The 18,081-nt window shown below is 39.5% G+C and overlaps 1 protein-coding gene across 4 annotated transcripts in view; it reads left to right on the top strand.

Annotated features, from left to right (window-relative positions):
- Positions 1-18,081, top strand: part of pcxa (pyruvate carboxylase a) — a 169,513-nt gene that overhangs the window by 131,538 nt on the left and 19,894 nt on the right. For all 4 annotated transcript variants that reach the window (XR_014537208.1, XR_014537209.1, XM_083564517.1 and 1 more), the window contains exons 11-16: positions 754-898; positions 1,304-1,393; positions 5,224-5,445; positions 8,330-8,486; positions 11,413-11,653; positions 11,747-11,996. Coding sequence is in view for 2 of the 4 variants with exons in the window: in XM_083564517.1 (XP_083420643.1) it covers positions 754-898; positions 1,304-1,393; positions 5,224-5,445; positions 8,330-8,486; positions 11,413-11,653; positions 11,747-11,996 (1,105 nt within the window). In the remaining 2 variants the exon portion in view is untranslated. The remainder of the gene's footprint in view (positions 1-753; positions 899-1,303; positions 1,394-5,223; positions 5,446-8,329; positions 8,487-11,412; positions 11,654-11,746; positions 11,997-18,081) is intronic.

Genomic DNA, 18,081 nt, shown 5'->3' on the forward strand with positions numbered 1-18,081 from the left:
ATGTTTAAACCAAGGAAATGTACCATTTAAAGGAATAAATAAGGTCATTTTATATTTGTTGGCTGCAACACAGAAGGCATTGCATATTCAAGCAAAACGATGTTAACTGCACACTGCATCTATTACAATAGCATGACTTCGTAGTAGAGGAATCCAGCTGCTGAACCGGCCTGCCTGCAGCATAGACCTTTTTAACCTTTTGAAAACATTTGGCACATCATGAAACTAAATATACAACAAAGGAAACCCAGAACTGTCCAGCAGCTAGAATCCGTAAAAAAAATAATAATAATTTGCTAGATAGTAGCTTATAAAAGTCAAGTGTGTTAGCCTTTCAACTGCTTGAATCTCACTTGACCCTCAATCTGTGGTTGCAAACACTGCTGGTTAAAAGCCTTTTATTTTTGTAGAAAGTCATGCTTTTTGTGTGATTGTGCACTGTAGACTACTGTATAGCTGCTTCTCTCTGTCTTAAAAAATACACACACACACACAGACACACATGCAGAAAATGCTATGTGATGGAAGGCGTATTGAGTGTTTAGATAATGGTATTGATTTTTGCCTTACACCCTGAAAGGCCTCATTTGCCCGAGTAGAAGCATTTAGCACCTAAGCTGTGTGTTTTATCTCTGCAGTGTGTGTTGTGTCTCTGCAGTGTGTGTTGTGTCTAGAGCTCTCAGCTTCTGTGGCACTAAGCAATTTGCCTGTGTAGCCTCTATTCTAACCTTTTCTTTTAATCTTTCCCAACAGACAAATATCCCTTTCCTCCAGAACGTCTTGAGCAACGACCAGTTCCTTTATGGCACCGTGGACACGCAGTTCATCGACGAGAACCAGGACCTTTTCAACCTCAAACCTGTTCAGAACCGAGCCCAGAAACTTCTACATTATCTCGGTAGGGTGACACGAACATAATAAATCATTCCTAACCAAAATATGTTTTCCAGCCTCACTTCAAACCAGCAGTCTCAGTGCGAAGTGCGAGTGTAGGTCAAACTCAGGAGGCTGCTTGAGGTGGAAGAAAGCGAGAGCGTATGATCAAAGGCTTTTTCTACGTCGGATCGATACGCTTTCATTTTAATGGAAATGCATCCCTTGAAAGCTTGTTTTTTTTTTTTTCCCTTGACTTTCACCTTTTATTTTAAGAGTCTTTAAAGACTGCCTCGGAAGGCTCATCTTATCAAGCTTTTTGTAGATGGCCTTTAGATAACAGCTGTAGCTTTGAACTTCCTGTTGAGTGTAGTATGATGTCAGGTGCTTGTCTTAAGTTTGTGTGTGTGTGTGGCTTTTCTTATCTCAGGTCATGTCATGGTGAATGGCCCAACGACTCCCATTCCTGTAAAGGTGAAGCCTTCATCCATTGATCCAGTCGTCCCATCGGTGTCTCTAGGTAAGCAACACACATACTAGTTCTGTAAATACGACCGTTTTGCTAATCCACTGGGACGAAATTTAAAGTTTAACCCCAGTCTCTTGACGTTCTGCTGAGAAGCAAGAAACTATAAATAGCACCGTGTTGTCCTGCACTAACTCCTTCCATAAATGTTATAATAAAATTTAATTAGCAATGTTTATAAGTTTAAAATCTCCTTATTTTTAGAAGAATTGTTTTGAGAATCTATGAAAATTTTTATATAGTAGAAAAAATGACTAAATTTTGTTTTTTTTTTCCTTTATTTTTCCACAATTCCTTTGTGAGGAAATTTTCTATTTGTACAGTTTGACTATGTAGATTTACAGTTACAGCATTTGGCAGATGCTGTTATTCAAACTGACTTACAATTGTCCCATTTATACAACTGGAAGTTAAAGGTTAAGAGCTTTGCTCAAGAGCCCAACAGTGGCAGCATGGCAGTTCTGAATTTTACATGCATAAGATCCCAATTAGGAGTCCGATGTGTTAAACACGGAGTTACCAGTTTGCACATGACATGTATTTTGAACGTATGTATTAAATTATGTTCAACCTACTTGTGAACTTTTTCTAGGAGTGTCAGAGAAATCAGTGCAGTTTGAACCTCAGTAATGGTCAAAAGCACGTTTGCTTTATTTGTATTTTTTTTATATATATTTTATTTACAGTGGAACCCGGTTATGTCGAGGGCCTAGGGGACGCCAAAAAGCATAATGAATGAATAACCGATGATCGAGATAAACGAAAATCAATATGGCGGCAATATATTAACATGCTTGAAATTTCTTTATGTACATGATGTGCGTTAATAAATGAGAATGTGCATGCACGTGTTTTTGGAGGGTTTTTTACACAACAGCGTTGCCGCGATTTGTTTGATGAAGGTATGTTATAAAAATACATACAGTACATGTTTATCTGTCAGGAATCCACCTGCCACGCCCCCTTCAGCCCCCTTCAGCGTGTCAGGTGTTTTCTCGGCCGCTTTCTCTGAAGCTCCCGGCTTCAATCGCGCACATATGGTGCTCGTTTAGCATCATCACCAGCTCCTATTTAAACTTCCACACTCTCACCGTCCGTTATTGTTGGTATATGTTGGTTTACGGTGGTAGTTATCGCTCATGCGTATCCCGGTACGTGCCTTCCCACCGCCACTCTCTCAACGGCTGCTCTTTTCTTCCTAAAGCGCATCGCGGATTTCCCCCCCCGATCCTGCCGGTGTTCCTCCTACCAAGCGCGGCTTTCGCCTCCCGTTCATCGCATAACATTTAACAACGAAAGGCATATGTGCACTAACTAACAGCAGAGATTCACCAGTATACAATACAACACCTGTAGCAGCTGTAAGGTTTGATTTTTCCGCCATTTTCGCGAGTTCTTCTGCGGCTGCACAGTGCCGATCGAAATAACTGACGTTAAATGGCAAATTTTTCCCCACTTGTGCTCGAGATATCAGGGTTCGGCGACATAAAAAAGATTAAAATATGCTTAGACAAAGCGAGAATTTGGCGGTTCCACTTCAAAAACGTCGACTTAATAGGGTTGTTGAGTTAACCGAGGTCGAGATAAGTGGGTTCCAATGTATTTGTGTAGGATTTCTTTAGGGGGTGAGGGGGCTAGCAACAAGGAAAAAGTAAAAAAAATAAATAAATAAATAAATAAAATAAAATGTAACACTTGTATGTTTACCCCCTGACTGACACCTATTCCAAAAGCTCCCAAAACCCACCTTCTATTAATGTCCCCCAAAATAAATTATATAATAAAACAATGATAAAAGGAAAAATATAAATCAAACACAAAAAAAAAAAAACCTGGTGAACACTTTCTATGGAAGGAGAATATTTTACTGCTTCATGTTTTCCAATGAAAGTTAAGTTATAGATCTGCAGATTTTTGTCTGTGAAAAATTGAAGATGGCTAAGGTGATTCCATTTAGACTTATTTTTTAATCCATGCATTTCGATTGAAATAATCAATTAGGAGAGAGGGTTCCACGTTTTGTAAAAGGTTTGGATTGAGCTCATTAAATCTTGATATCTTTATCAGCTCACACGTCTACATTAAAGCCCAAGGTGGTTTCTGGGACTTTAGTGCATTTCATTTAAATTTGTATAGCACTTTCAACAATGGACATTGTCTCAACTCAGCTTTACAGATGTAAAGTGGTTATAAAGTCATATGAAATAAGTTTAGTCAATTTTTCGTTATCTTCAGTACTTCTTCTTCACTGGTTCTCATTATGGCATTGAACATGTCTGCAAATAGTGAGAAAAGAGGGTGTTTTGTTTTCTTTACTTTAAATTTTTTACATTTTTTTTTTGGCTATAGCACTAAATCTTAATAGTAAATATGCTGGCAATGTTCCCCTCCCGTCACATCGCACATCCACTTCTCACAAGAATAACGAAAATACAGCATCACCCGGGACATAAGCAGGATCATTACTAATCACTTTCGAAATATCATTCATTCATTCATTCATTCATTTTCTCCTGCTTATCCGTAATTCGGGTCGCGGGGGCAGCAGTCTAAGCAGGCCCCCGCCTTCGACTGCTGCCCAATGCTCACAGCACCGTCCCTTACGGTCCCTCCTGAAGGTGGTGAGCCCACGGAAAGGCGGCCCCATGTCACTCCGACGTCACGGACCTTGAAATTTCCTTCGTAAGGGACCCCCGGAGCATAGAGGGTTAAGGGCCTGGCTCAAGGGCCCAAGAGTGGCAGCCTGGCGATACCGGGGCTTGAACCCCAGACCTTCCGCCTTAACCGCTGGAGCCACCACTCCCCCCTCACTTTCGAAATATCAATATATTTAATGTTTCATTATGTTTTCCTTCCTACAATTTGCTGCATCATCTGTCATTCATTTGACGTTTACATATAATAACTTTTTTGTCACATAAAAAAAAGAAAAACCTGTAGGAGGAGTCATCATTGTGTTTGTCAAATTCAGTGGTTATTAAGATTGAGTTTTTATCATTTTTTTTGTTACTTATATTTATTTTTGATTCAAACTCTCTTTAACATCCGTCAGTTTAATGTTGGCCATATGGAACTATCATCACAAAGCAGCTTAACAGAAATCCTGAAGTCGATCTATAATTCTGCTCAGGGACATTTTATCATCTCTGCAGTTTTATTTAACATTCTGTTTTTTTTTTTTTTGGTGAGGTTTTTCATGAAAATAAATGCCTATGCTACAAAACGACTTTCCTTTTAAAGCATTTTTGCAGGAACTGAATGACACAATATTGTATTATGTTTGCAGATTTCCTATTTTTTGAGGGGCCATATTGTTAGTTTGTTTCCAGTGTTGCACTACATCTTGCACAATGTTGCATATATAGTTTTGGAATTATATAAATCATTTCCATGTGCTGCTTTTTTTTTCCCTTTTATACTTAATATTTTATTTTATTTCATTATGAAAAGTTCTGGTATGGTGCACTTTCCAACTTGCTGTATTCGACTGTTTGCATTTCAATTTATTTAAGGTTATGGAATAAATATACAGAGAATTCAGTGAGAGGATTGCAAAGACGTGGAGTGTGTGTTTGTGTGTCAGGTAGCAGAGAGAGAGAGATAGAGACTCTAAGACACTGTTCAGTACACTAGGTACAAAATGCATGTGAATAATGGTGCTATTAAAATGGTGATTCTTTTTTTGTGGTTCTCTAGTGTCTGGTGGTCCTGATAATGTTTGTAGTATTGATTTACTGTGTGTGTGTGTGTGTGTGTGTGTGTGTGTGTGTGTGTGTGTGTGTGTGTGTGTGTGTGTGTGTGTGTGTGTGTGTGTGCATTGTTAGGACCACCGCCAATGGGTTTCAGAGATGTGTTGCTGAAAGAAGGACCTGAAGGCTTTGCCAAGGCAGTGCGTGACCACAAGGGTTTGCTGTTGATGGACACGACCTTCAGAGATGCCCACCAGTCTCTCCTGGCCACTCGGGTGCGCACTCATGATCTCAAAAAGGTCGCACCTTTCGTGGCTCACAACTTCAGCAACCTCTTCAGCGTGGAAAACTGGGGAGGTGCGCCATTTCTGAATATTTATTTTTGCATGATTTTTTCTAAATGATGATAATGAAATTGTATTCATTATTAATATATTAATATATATATACAGTGAGGAAAATAAGTATTTGAACACCCTGCTATTTTGCAAGTTCTCCCACTTAGAAATCATGGAGGGGTCTGAAATTGTCATCGTAGGTGCATGTCCACTGTGAGAGACATAATCTAAAAAAAAAAATCCAGAAATCACAATATATAATTTTTAAACTATTTATTTGTATGATACAGCTGCAAATAAGTATTTGAACACCTGTCTATCAGCTAGAATTCTGACCCTCAAAGACCTGTTAGTCTGCCTTTAAAATGTCCACCTCCACTACATTTATTATCCTAAATTAGATGCACCTGTTTGAGGTCGTTAGCTGCATAAAGACACCTGTCCACCACATACAATCAGTAAGAATCCAACTACCAACATGGCCAAGACCAAAGAGCTGTCCAAAGACACTAGAGACAAAATTGTACACCTCCACAAGGCTGGAAAGGGCTACGGGGAAATTGCCAAGCAGCTTGGTGAAAAAAGGTCCACTGTTGGAGCAATCATTAGAAAATGGAAGAAGCTAAACATGGCTGTCAATCTCCCTCGGACTGGGGCTCCATGCAAGATCTTACCTCGTGGGGTCTCAATGATCCTAAGAAAGGTGAGAAATCAGCCCAGAACTACACAGGAGGAGCTGGTCAATGACCTGAAAAGAGCTGGGACCACCGTTTCCAAGGTTACTGTTGGTAATACACTAAGACGTCATGGTTTGAAATCATGCATGGCACAGAAGGTTCCCCTGCTTAAACCAGCACATGTCCAGGCACGTCTTAAGTTTGCCAATGACCATTTGGATGATCCAGAGGAGTCATGGGAGAAAGTCATGTGGTCAGATGAGACCAAAATAAAACTTTTGGGTCAAAATTCCACTAAACGTGTTTGGAGGAAAAAGAATGATGAGTACCATCCCAAGAACACCATCCCTACTGTGAAGCATGAGGGTGGTAGCATCATGCTTTGGGGGTGTTTTTATGCATATGGGACAGGGCGACTGCACTGTATTAAGGAGAGGATGACCGGGGCCATGTATTGCGAGATTTTGGGGAACAACCTCCTTCCCTCAGTTAGAGCATTGAAGATAGGTCGAGGCTGGGTCTTCCAACAAGACAATGACCCGAAGCACACAGCCAGGATAACCAAGGAGTGGCTCTGTAAGAAGCATATCAAGGTTCTGGCGTGGCCTAGCCAGTCTCCAGACCTAAACCCAATAGAGAATCTTTGGAGGGAGCTCAAACTCCGTGTTTCTCAGCGACAGGCCAGAAACCTGACTGATCTGGAGAAGATCTGTGTGGAGGAGTGGGCCAAAATCCCTCCTGCAGTGTGTGCGAACCTGGTGAAAAACTACAGGAAACGTTTGACCTCTGTATTTGCAAACAAAGGCTACTGTACCAAATATTAACATTGACTTTCTCAGGTGTTCAAATACTTATTTGCAGCTGTATCATACAAATAAATAGTTAAAAAAAATCATACATTGTGATTTCTGGATTTTTTTTTTAGATTATGTCTCTTACAGTGGACATGCACCTACGATGACAATTTCAGACCCCTCCATGATTTCTAAGTGGGAGAACTTGCAAAATAGCAGGGTGTTTAAATACTTATTTTCCTCACTGTATATATATATATATATATATATATATATATATATATATATATATATATATATATATATATATATATATATACATACATACACACACACTGTGTATACCTTTCCATAGCAGTTCATTAAGATTTAGGTGCGGTGACTGGGCAGGCCATTTTATGATAACACACCAGCTAACTATTTCTCTTTTAAGCTTGGCTGTATGCTTCAGGTCATTGTTTTGTTGTGCAGTGGAGTTGATTGTAATTAGCTGCAGCCCAGACCAAATTGCATGTTGTTGAAGTATAGAATGGTAGCCATGCTGGTTCCTTTCACCCAGAATAAGTCTTCAACCTTTCCTGCCCCAACACAACCCCAAACCATTAAGATTCCACCTCCATGTTTGACTGTGGCAGGGAGGCAGTCTGATAACATATTCTCTCCTGTTCTCCCTCTTTCTTCTGTTAGAGCCAGAAATGTCACAATAGGACTCATCTGTCCACAGAACTTTCTTCCACCCATTGACTGTCCAGTTCTTGTGTGTTTTCAGTATCTCCTTATAATTCACTTTGGAAACCGAGGTTAGATGTTATAAAGTGTTATGACCAGTGCATACCGTGTCATACAGCAAGTCATAATGAAGATTCATATTACAAATGTGTCCGTAGTTTAGTATCGATGTGAAATTAATTGAAATGATTTCCAATCGCTCTTTTTTTTTTTTTTTTGGTTTATTGCAGTTTCTACTCTTCCCTTTAAACATATCTCTGCATTATTGATAAAGCCATTTCTACATAAGTTGCTCCTCCGTAGGGCATGAAGAAGTGCTCTTAATCTCAACTTAATTATTTACATTTAAATAAAATATTCATAGCAGACATATTAGTTTGAGATCATGCGATGACCAAAGGGAAGGTTGGAAACGGAGGTTTCTTGCAAGCTACCTTTTGTAGTTTGTAGGGTTGGTCTGTTTGGTTCATTCCTTCAGGTTATTAATAAAAAGTCATCTTTTATGGATATAAAAAAGCAGTGGATACTCAAACTCTTGCATATTTGTGCTTTCACACTAGACTTAGTGTTGCTATGTATTCCTGTGTTCCCAAGGTGACAGCAGGCGTAAAAGGCAGGGACAGAAATAGGGCAATGGCAATAGAGATGTGGTATTTCATGAAAGAAAAAAAAATAGCTATACTAATTTTCTTTCTTTTTTTAGGTGCTACTTTTGATGTCGCAATGCGCTTTTTATGCGAGTGTCCGTGGAAGCGCTTGCAAGAGCTGAGGTCTCTGATCCCCAACGTGCCTTTCCAGATGCTTCTGAGAGGAGCCAATGCTGTTGGATATACAAACTACCCAGACAATGCAGTCTACAAGTTAGTAGTCTACACACACATCTGAAATCCACGTCATATAAAATGCATTCACATTTAGTCCGTTGCCATTCAAACCAGAATATTTAAGAGCACTTGCTCTTGACTTGGTTCCATTGAGATGAGTAAGTGATGCAACCCTGATTCGAATGCAGCAAGTAAACCAACCATGGTGTGAATTTTTTGGGGTTCTTTTTTCCTGAACTTTTTTTTTTTACTTATTTTTTCTTTCTTTTTTTTTTTTTTTATTTATTCATTTGCTGGAGTTCTAAGATCCTAAACTGTAGCAGTGAGCACAGACTGATCCAACTGCTGGCTTAAGAGTAAATGGTGTTTGTGTGGAGAAAAATTTTTTTTACTTGTCACATGTACATGAAATTCTTTCTTCACATATCCGAGTGATGGTAGGATTCCATGATAAATTCCCCTTGGAGCACAGATGGTAAAGGGTCTTTGTTAAGGGCCGAACAGTGGCAGCTTGGCGATACTAGGGCTTAAACCAATGAGTAACCCAGAGCATTAACCACTGAGCCACCACTTCCCAACAATATATTCTATTATATTTATATCTATAATATAAGGTGGTATCAAAAAGTTTCGGGATTTGCTCTGTTTACAAGAAAATTCTTTATTTATATACATTTACACACTATCACATTCGAAATAGTCCCCTTGCACAGCAATGCAGCACTCCCAGCATTGTAGCTTTGTTGTTGTAGCTTTATGCTGTGTGTTGTAGCTCTATTTTGTTTAGTGTAGCGTCAGGGTTCTGGATGAACGTTGTCTTGTTTTTACTGTGTACCACTGTGTATAGAAATGACAATAAAAGCCACTCCTGCCACTTCTGGAATGTTTCCTGGAAGTCCTCTTTTTGAAGCCCGTCAAAGCCCTGGATCTCCATAATGGTGCTGACCTCTGATCCGGATCTTAATCTTCAGGAAGAGGGTGATGTCTGTAGGAGCCAAATCTGGCAAGTGAGGTGGATGCAGAAGTGCGACCATATGAATTGTTCTCTGAAGATCATCATGCAAGTTGCCGGACGGTTTCGACATTTTCGGGGGTTGAGCTCTTGAAGGTCTTCCTGATCTCTCGTCATCTTCCAGTGATGTTCTTCTGCTCTTGAAGCTGCTCAAAATGCTTCGAAACAACTTGTTGCAGCATCGCCTTATGTCAAACGCATGTCAGGTTAAAACGTCACGTTTGTTCTTAGTTCTAACTTCCTGTCCGTGACGAAATCGTAATGCTCCTGGTCAGAATAGCACCAGTTACACTATTAGTCTTGAAACTTCCTGAAATCTCCTTGTAGTTATCTATTGTTTCATTTAGCATCAGCTATGTGTAGTTCATGCACCGGCGGTTTTAACGATTTCTACAGCACTTGGAGATCATATTGTGGAAGCGAAGCCGTGGTTGAGTGCTGGATTGTGTAGGAAGGCGGAGTCAGAGGAAGTGAGTTGTAAGTGCTAAATTTGACTGATTATTTCAAAGAGTGACAGAAGGGATTAATTATATATAGTTGGTGCAGTACACAATGAAATGAAACGTTTCCCCAAGACCCTTGTGCTACTTAAAACAATATAAAGCTACATCACACAACATGGAGCTACATTACAGAGCACAGAGCTAATGACTAATTGTAAGCTGTCCCAGCCACATTAATGTCTTATGTGCAAGACAAAAGCAGGACAGATGCACAAAATAGACACAAAAAAAAAAAAGCCAAAAGTATACATTTTGTATAATGTTATACAGTACAATGTGCGAGATATGAGTGTATTTGTAAGCGTACACTTTACTATAGCACCAGGTGGTTTTAAATTTCGTTTAAAATGCCATTCGCGGACCTCTGCTTTCACAGATATATATACCCTTTTTGAGACATTTTAACTTTGGGACCCTATCAAATCTTTTTTTTTGTTTGTTTAAAGTATGTATGAGAAATAAAGCTAAACCACTAAACAAACGAATAAAAAAATATTTTTGCTTCGATTTAGACCAGGGGTATTCAACGTATTTCGGGTTGAGGACCCCTGTAGGCGGTAGACACATGGGGCAGTGACCCCCTGATACAAAATGTGTAAAACACAGCCAATTATATCGATAGAAACCAATCGTATTACACTAGTTATATTATGTTAAGACAATTAGAACTGTGGTGGTGTTCAAATTTTTTAAAAAGATCTCCGCATCATAAACACGTTTTGCAATTAAAATCACAGCTTAAGTAGTTGACGGTTGTCTTTTATTTGACTAGATTTGCAGTATCGTACATTTTCCATTTACTATCAGGTGTACTAATAAACATTTGCATGTATTTCAGCCTTAATTTTTAATAGAACTTTAATGTAATTTTTATAATGTTTTTTTTTATAAAATATTTTCTTTGATGTTTTTACCCAAGTTTATTCATTTATCTTTAACAAAATATTATTTGTAATTTAGCATTATTTAGCAGACCCCCTGCAGTACCACCGTGGACCTTCGGTTGAAGAACTATGATTTAAAGATCTGAATTCAATTCAATTCAATTCATTTTTATTTGTATTGCGCTTTTAACAATGAACATTGTCTCAAAGCAGCTTTACACAGATAATGTGGTGATTAAACGTAAATATGTTCTTTGTAAGTATGTTTGTCCCTGATGAGCAACTGTGGGAAGGAAAAACTCCCCGAGATGGCATAAGGAAGAAACCTTGAGAGGAACCAGACTCAAGAGGGAACCCATCCTCATCTGGGTTGCACCAAATGTCCATTTGAAGCAGATATACAATGCTGCGGGGTACAGTGCTCTGTATGCACTGTAAATGTGCCTATTTGATCAGTTTTATTTAAATAGAAAACCAACTCATGTAATTAAAAAAAAGATTACATTCTTTAGCAAAGCAACTCTATAGAAACTTGAATGTTTTGTAATGTTATGTTGTTAAAGGTTCTGCGAGGTGGCCAAGGAAAACGGCATGGACATCTTCCGTGTCTTTGACTCTCTGAACTACCTGCCCAACATGCTGCTGGGAATGGAGGCAGCTGGAGCAGCGGGAGGGGTGGTGGAAGCAGCCATCTCGTACACGGGTGACGTCTCTGACCCCATGCGGCAGAAATACTCCCTGGATTACTATGTGAAGCTGGCTGACGAGCTCGTGAAGGCTGGCACACACATACTTTGCATCAAGGTACAAGATCTTGAGGATGATGTTGGTTGTGCAAGTTCATAAACGCACAGACACACACCACACAATCTCTTCACTCTTTTTCATTCGCTACAGGACATGGCTGGGTTGCTGAAACCAGAAGCTAGCCGTTTGCTGATCGGAGCCCTGAGGAATCGTTTTCCTGACATGCCCATTCACGTGCACACTCATGACACAGCGGGCGCCGGCGTGGCCACCATGTTGGCGTGTGCTGAAGCCGGAGCGGACATCGTAGACGTCGCAGTGGACTCCATGGCTGGCATGACCTCCCAGCCCAGCATGGGCGCCATCGTCGCCTGCACCAAGGGCAACAAACACAACACAGGTGAGACCTACTGATCATACTGATCGCAAGACCTACTGACAGCATTTCCAAATACCATTGAGAAACTTCTGGAAAAGCAGCATCATGAATACAGTGGAAAATACGGTATTTTGGGCTCTGAGGCCGATGCGCTTCACAGCTCGATGCATGGGCAACGATACGATACATTTTAAAGATACATATGAAGCAGCTACCGATGCAGGGCGATCCGATTCGTTCCTATTACGATGCAGTGTGATCAGATTTAAATTTGATTCAACACAATGCGATTCAATGGAAAAATGTTCTATGCAATTCACTAAGGTACAGATAGTTTACTTTTATATCTTTGGTTCAGACAGACAGAAAATCGTCAGTTTAATTAAGTGCCTTCTGACTTCTACCGCATGGCCCCTTTCACAAACACGCCTTTGTAGTGCAAAGTCCTGTTCTGTCTACAGGAAGATGCAGCTCTACCTCTGCCGTGTTAATCTGTATTCTGTGTGAGTTTAAGGACACGCCTCAGCCTCCGTTGTGTTGTGATGCGTCATGTTCACGTAGCAGCAGCGGTGCTGAGAGAACGCGCAGAGAAACAGTTTAGCGAGGAGAAATCAATTAACATATAAAATATTGGTCACAAATTATTGGTCACTTTCTAGATAATATAAGTAATGTGCATCTACTAATAAATATATAAATAAGTAGTTTTTTTTGCAGATGTAAATATGTATAAAAAAAAAAGAAAACGCATGAATTTTTTTTTATCAATGCATCACATTTTTTGCTTTTATGCCGATGCACCAATGTGAATCTGTAAACGTTACCATCCATATTATTTACACATTTTTATAGTTTTTTTCTGGACTGGAAATGAACTCCATCCTCCAATTAAAAAAAAAAAAAAAAAAAAAACTCAAAAGAATTAATTGGTTGCAAGTGAGAGATTGCATTTTGTGTATTTTTTTTTATTTATTTATTTTTTTTCCCCCAAAACAGGCAGGTTTAATGATTACACAACACCACTTTGCATAGCGGAAAAAAAAAATTTAAATGTATGTTTTAGACCGTTTTTTTTTTTTTTTGTAGTAAGCACAATGCAAATTTGAGACCATCATAATCCTCAATGCCAGAAATCCCGATTAAGTAAAAAAAAAAAATTCGCACACACTTTTCACTAATACATTTTTTGGCCCTAATTGGTCACTTTGTTGTTTGCATCTGTGCCTTGTTTTTTCTAATCACAACATGGTGCACTCTTGAGCCAGGGCAAAATCAAGAGGCAGCCAATATGCCTTTTTTTATTTTTTTCAATTTTTGAATCCTCTTTGTATTTTACAGAAGCGCACTTGCCCCTGCATTATTGACGCTTTTTCGAAGCACCCCCATCAGCCCAAGTGGCGCAATCCAAATAACCACGCACACTCCAGTAATCCCATTTTTATAACCACATGCACTTGTGGCTGTTTAATTTATGCAGCTGTTTTTTTTCTTCTTGGGTTTTTTTTTTTTTTTTTTTTTTTTTTTTCTTTTTTCTTTTCTGCACTTCCCCATGTTCGCATTCTGCACCTCTCTGAGGGTAAGTCGGGTCGAAGAACGTCAGCCATTACAGAACTCACTCACGAACAGAAACACGACAGACAAGCCTGGCTAATAAAAGGAGCAACGTGCAGTGCACAGGAGCTCGGGGAAAGAACGAGTGCGTAGGGGTGAGAGAAAACGTGACTGCGTATGGGTGAGAGCGAGAAAAGGCCAACAAGAGGGGTCAGAATTTACTGGGCATCATTTAGATGTGCTGAGTGACCTGATGACCTTTCCTTAATTGTGACATTACAGCAACCGCTGGTGCTTAACCTTCATTTATGAGCTTGGCATCTTGTGTGTGTGTGTGTGTGTGTGTGTGTGTGTGTGTGTGTGCACGAGATGTGCCAGGGATTGGACAAGTGTTACCAGTTCTGGAGCCTTTTCGGTCACTGGATTGTCAACCAAACTATTTGAGATCCTACTTCATAATTTTCATGTCAAACTTGACCTTTTTAAATGCTTTTTTTTTTTTTTTTGGGGATATGTGATTCTTCACCAAACTGTTCCCACAAAGTTGGAGGCACGCAGGTGTATAGGGTGTCTTTGAATGTCAGCATGAAATCTTCCCTTGACTTGAACTAGGAGACCCAAAACCAGCTTCATGAAGATCTGCTTTACATGTTTTTACATGTATTTTCCGGTCAACAAATTCAAAATGAGAGAAAATCATTGCATACAAAAAAATGCAAAATGTCCCACAATTGTGATTTTATTTAAAAATGAGTGCGAAAAAGATCACAATTGTGACTTCTTAGTAGCTTACGACTGCAAGTGAATATTTCATAATTATCCCACAATTATGAATTAACTTGAAATCACTAGCGATGTGTTTTTTCTCGTAATTCCGAGTCACCTTTAGGATGGATTGGAACACTCACTGCAATTCAGGCCTCCTCACCTCTATCAGTACCTGACTTTACTCACACCCTCGACTGAATGAAATCGAACAAATCTCCAAAATCCAGTGGAACATCTTCCCAGAAGAGTGGAGATTATTATAACAGCAAATGGGGACAAAATGTGGAATTCGATGTTCAAAAAGCACCTAAATCTTGCAGGTGTCCACCAACTTTTGTCCATATAGTGTACACGATTGTTTGATATCCAGGTTTGTGATGTTAGAAAACAAGCTGCATAGATTAAATCAAACGTGTTTTTTTTTTTTTTTTTGCAAATCTAATTTTAGATATAATGAATGAAGTAGATGGTAGAATCTTAGATCTGGAGATGTTCATGTAGCCTTTATATAAGGAGTCTCCAGTATTCTAGTCTCCAGCTTTGTTCCACTGTTCAACACTTTTTCAGTAACCACATCATGTAGTATCATTTCTAGTGGCATGTCCATTAAAGGATGTCTTGGTCCTTTAGTTTTTTGTTTGCCACTTCACTGAGGTGGAGAAACTTTACTGATGTTGCGGTTCTTCCCACAACTAAATGGATTCTAAATTAGATGTCATCAGTAGAGTATGAACTGTTATCAACTTGTTTGTGTGAGCATCAGAATGTCCTCCACAATTTCACCGACTACCTCAATTGTTCAAAAAATACCAAAATTGTCTTAAGGGCATTTCCCCTGCTGGCCGTCGACTGTGAGTGACGTCACTTCCCAATACAAACATGCCCAATAATATAGTCCCACCCCTGACACTTGATTGACAGCTTACCGCACAAGGGATCGAAATTCAAATACAAAAGGAATTGCTATTCGTTTTTTTTGGTAGGCTACATGCAAAGCGAAAAAGCAAACGTGGTAATTAATATTGCTATCACTTTTCTGTTTGAAATGTAGCAGTCACTGTGCGTTCGCAAAAACTCGACCGCCAATGCAGGATTCACAATTGCTTTTGGATTACGTCACAATTTAGGCGGCCACATATAGAAAAGGCAACAAATACAATTTGCAATTCCTTTTCTAAAAAATTGAGTGGAATATCCTTCCATAGTAAATCACAATATCACAATTGAGACTTTCTGAGAAAGACAATTGAGTCCTGTTTTGCAGTAGCAGTACCTCAAAACCTAAACTTTTTCCCATCCATCCTGATACGTCAGCGATATCGGTGGACAGATGGTTCTGCATTTTCTCAGATGGCCTCTTGACTTTTTCGTAAGAGAGCAGTGGGTGTTTACAGTGGATCGAGGAAATGTTTGCATAATTATGGCTCCTTTGCATACTCTATGGCGATGAAGGTTTCGAGCTCTTCCTCGGATATTTTCGTAGCTTCCTGAGCATTTTAGGAGGGAAAAGAGCATGAGGAAAGTGCTTTGTTTCTAAATAAAAACATTTTTTAATATAATCAGTTTTATTTATTGAAATATAATTATATTTATTCTGATTGTTTTTTAGGAGAAAACAATGAGTGAATCATTTCAGTTACACTCACAAATCGGAAACAAATTATGATCCACTTTGTTCCTCCTTTTTCCTTTGTTTCTTTCCTCTATTTCCTTTCCTTTTATGTTTTTTGTTTTCTCTTCTCTCTTCTCTTTTTCTTTTTCTTTTTCCCTACCTCTATCTCCTTTCCTCTCCTCTTCTCTCTTCTCTCTTCTTCCTTTTTCTCTCTTCTTTGCCCTAACTTCTCTCTGCCTTACCTCTCTTCTCATTTTCTTTTTTGTCCTCTCCTCTCCTATTCTCTCCTCTGACTTTCTCTCCTCCTTTTTCTTTCTTCTCATCTCCTTTTCTTTCCTCTCCTCTTTTTCCTTCCTCTCTTCTCTTCTCTCCTCTCCTCTTCTCTCCTCTTCTCTCCTCTTCTCTCCTCTTCTCTCCTCTTCTCTCCTCTTCTGTCCTCTTCTCTTCTCTTCTCTTCTCTTCTCTTCTGTTCTCTCCTCTTCTCTCCTCTTCTCTCCTCTTCTGTCCTCTTCTCTTCTCTTCTGTTCTCTTCTCTTCTCTTCTCTTCTCTTCTCTTCTCTTCTCTTCTCTTCTCTTCTCTTCTCTTCTCTTCTCTTCTCTTCTCTTCTCTTCTCTTCTCTTCTCTTCTTCCCTGTTATTAAATTAAAAAATCCTACCCAGAAAGTCCCTGAATCCAGACCTGTTTTTTCCTCAGCAGCATGTCGTGGGTGTGTGACATTGGCAGGAAGAATCACGTCGGCGCGCTCGTCACGATGAGGAGGCAATCGCTGCTTTGTCGATTCCATTTTGTCTATCGCCAACATGTTCTTTAATGTGGCCTCGTTTTTCAGGTTTCGGTTTTTGGAGATGACGACTAAGTCAGGAGTTTATGGAATTCTCTCATGTGCAGCTCAGCCAGGAGTGAGAAATCACTCGCAAGAAACATTCCGATGCTGTTCAGTAAGCAGGTTTAACCTGCATGACATTGACAGTGTGTAATACAGTTAAAAGCCCAGTCAATGCATTTTACCCTACTGTACAGGAGCAGCATAATAATAACCACAGCAAGGAATGGTAAATCTAATAAATCTTCCTTCACGCCGTAAGCTGGTTTTTGATGGCACAGTAGTTTGCAAACATTTGCTGCGGGTTGTTTTGATCCTTCACAGGAAGCACCTGAACATTGATTATCTGGTGCTTTGTGGAGTACAAGTGGTTCTTCCTGTAGCCTTTTACTGTGTTACTTGTAGGACCACTTTGTCTAACACTGATTCACCTGTACATTATTCAGCCAATTATCTTGCTCATGAGGCAGTGCATAAAATCAGGCTGATACAGAACAAGAGCTTCAGTTAATAATGAGAATAAGGAACCCACCTGGGATTGTTCAGCCTGACCAGATTATTACTATTAGGCTTTGACGCAAACTTGGTCCGAAACCTGAAATCAGGTTCTCACAATAAAAACCTGCAAATCGCTGTAAACACATGCAGTGGTTTTCTGAGAGAAAAAGAGAAAAAAATACCTAATTAACAGTTATGAAAGTTTGTTGGCTGAATAACATGTAAGGTCACAAAAATCCCTCCTGGAGAACAAAAAATAAACATTCACTCACAGGGTGTGTGCGTGCCACGTCGTGTTGGAACCAATGAAATGGAAGCGTATGTGGGAAAACAAGTCTTAAGTCACTCGAAAAACCTGAGGATGTGCTTTTTGAACATCTCCGCATTTAGTCCCCATTTGCTCTTACACTAACCTCCACTCTTCTGGGAAGATGTTCAAATTTACTGTCCTCTGAAAATAACTCGACGTACAGCCATTATTGTCAAAATAGCTGGCAACAAAAGTGAGTACACCCTCAGTGATAACAGCTGTGAGTCGTGTAACTATGCAAAGCCACATGTCCTATTCATCATGTTCTTGTTTTTGTCTGCTTGACAGGACCATACATATTTGTGTATCTTTTATTAGAGCAGTTAAAATTTGGTGCTTTGAGTCCAATACTCTCATACTGACCACTGGATGTTCAACATGGCACCTTATGGCAAAGAACTCAGGATTTGAGAATAAGAATTGTTGCGCTCCACAAAGATGGCCAAGGCTATAAGATCATCAGTAACACCCTGAAACTGAGTTACAGTACAATGGTTTTCCAAGACGGGTTCCACTCGGAACAGGCCTCGCAAGGGTCTATTA

This window comes from Silurus aristotelis (assembly GCF_946808225.1).
Source record: "Silurus aristotelis genome assembly, chromosome: 16".
In the NCBI taxonomy this organism is placed as follows: Eukaryota; Metazoa; Chordata; class Actinopteri; order Siluriformes; family Siluridae; genus Silurus; species Silurus aristotelis.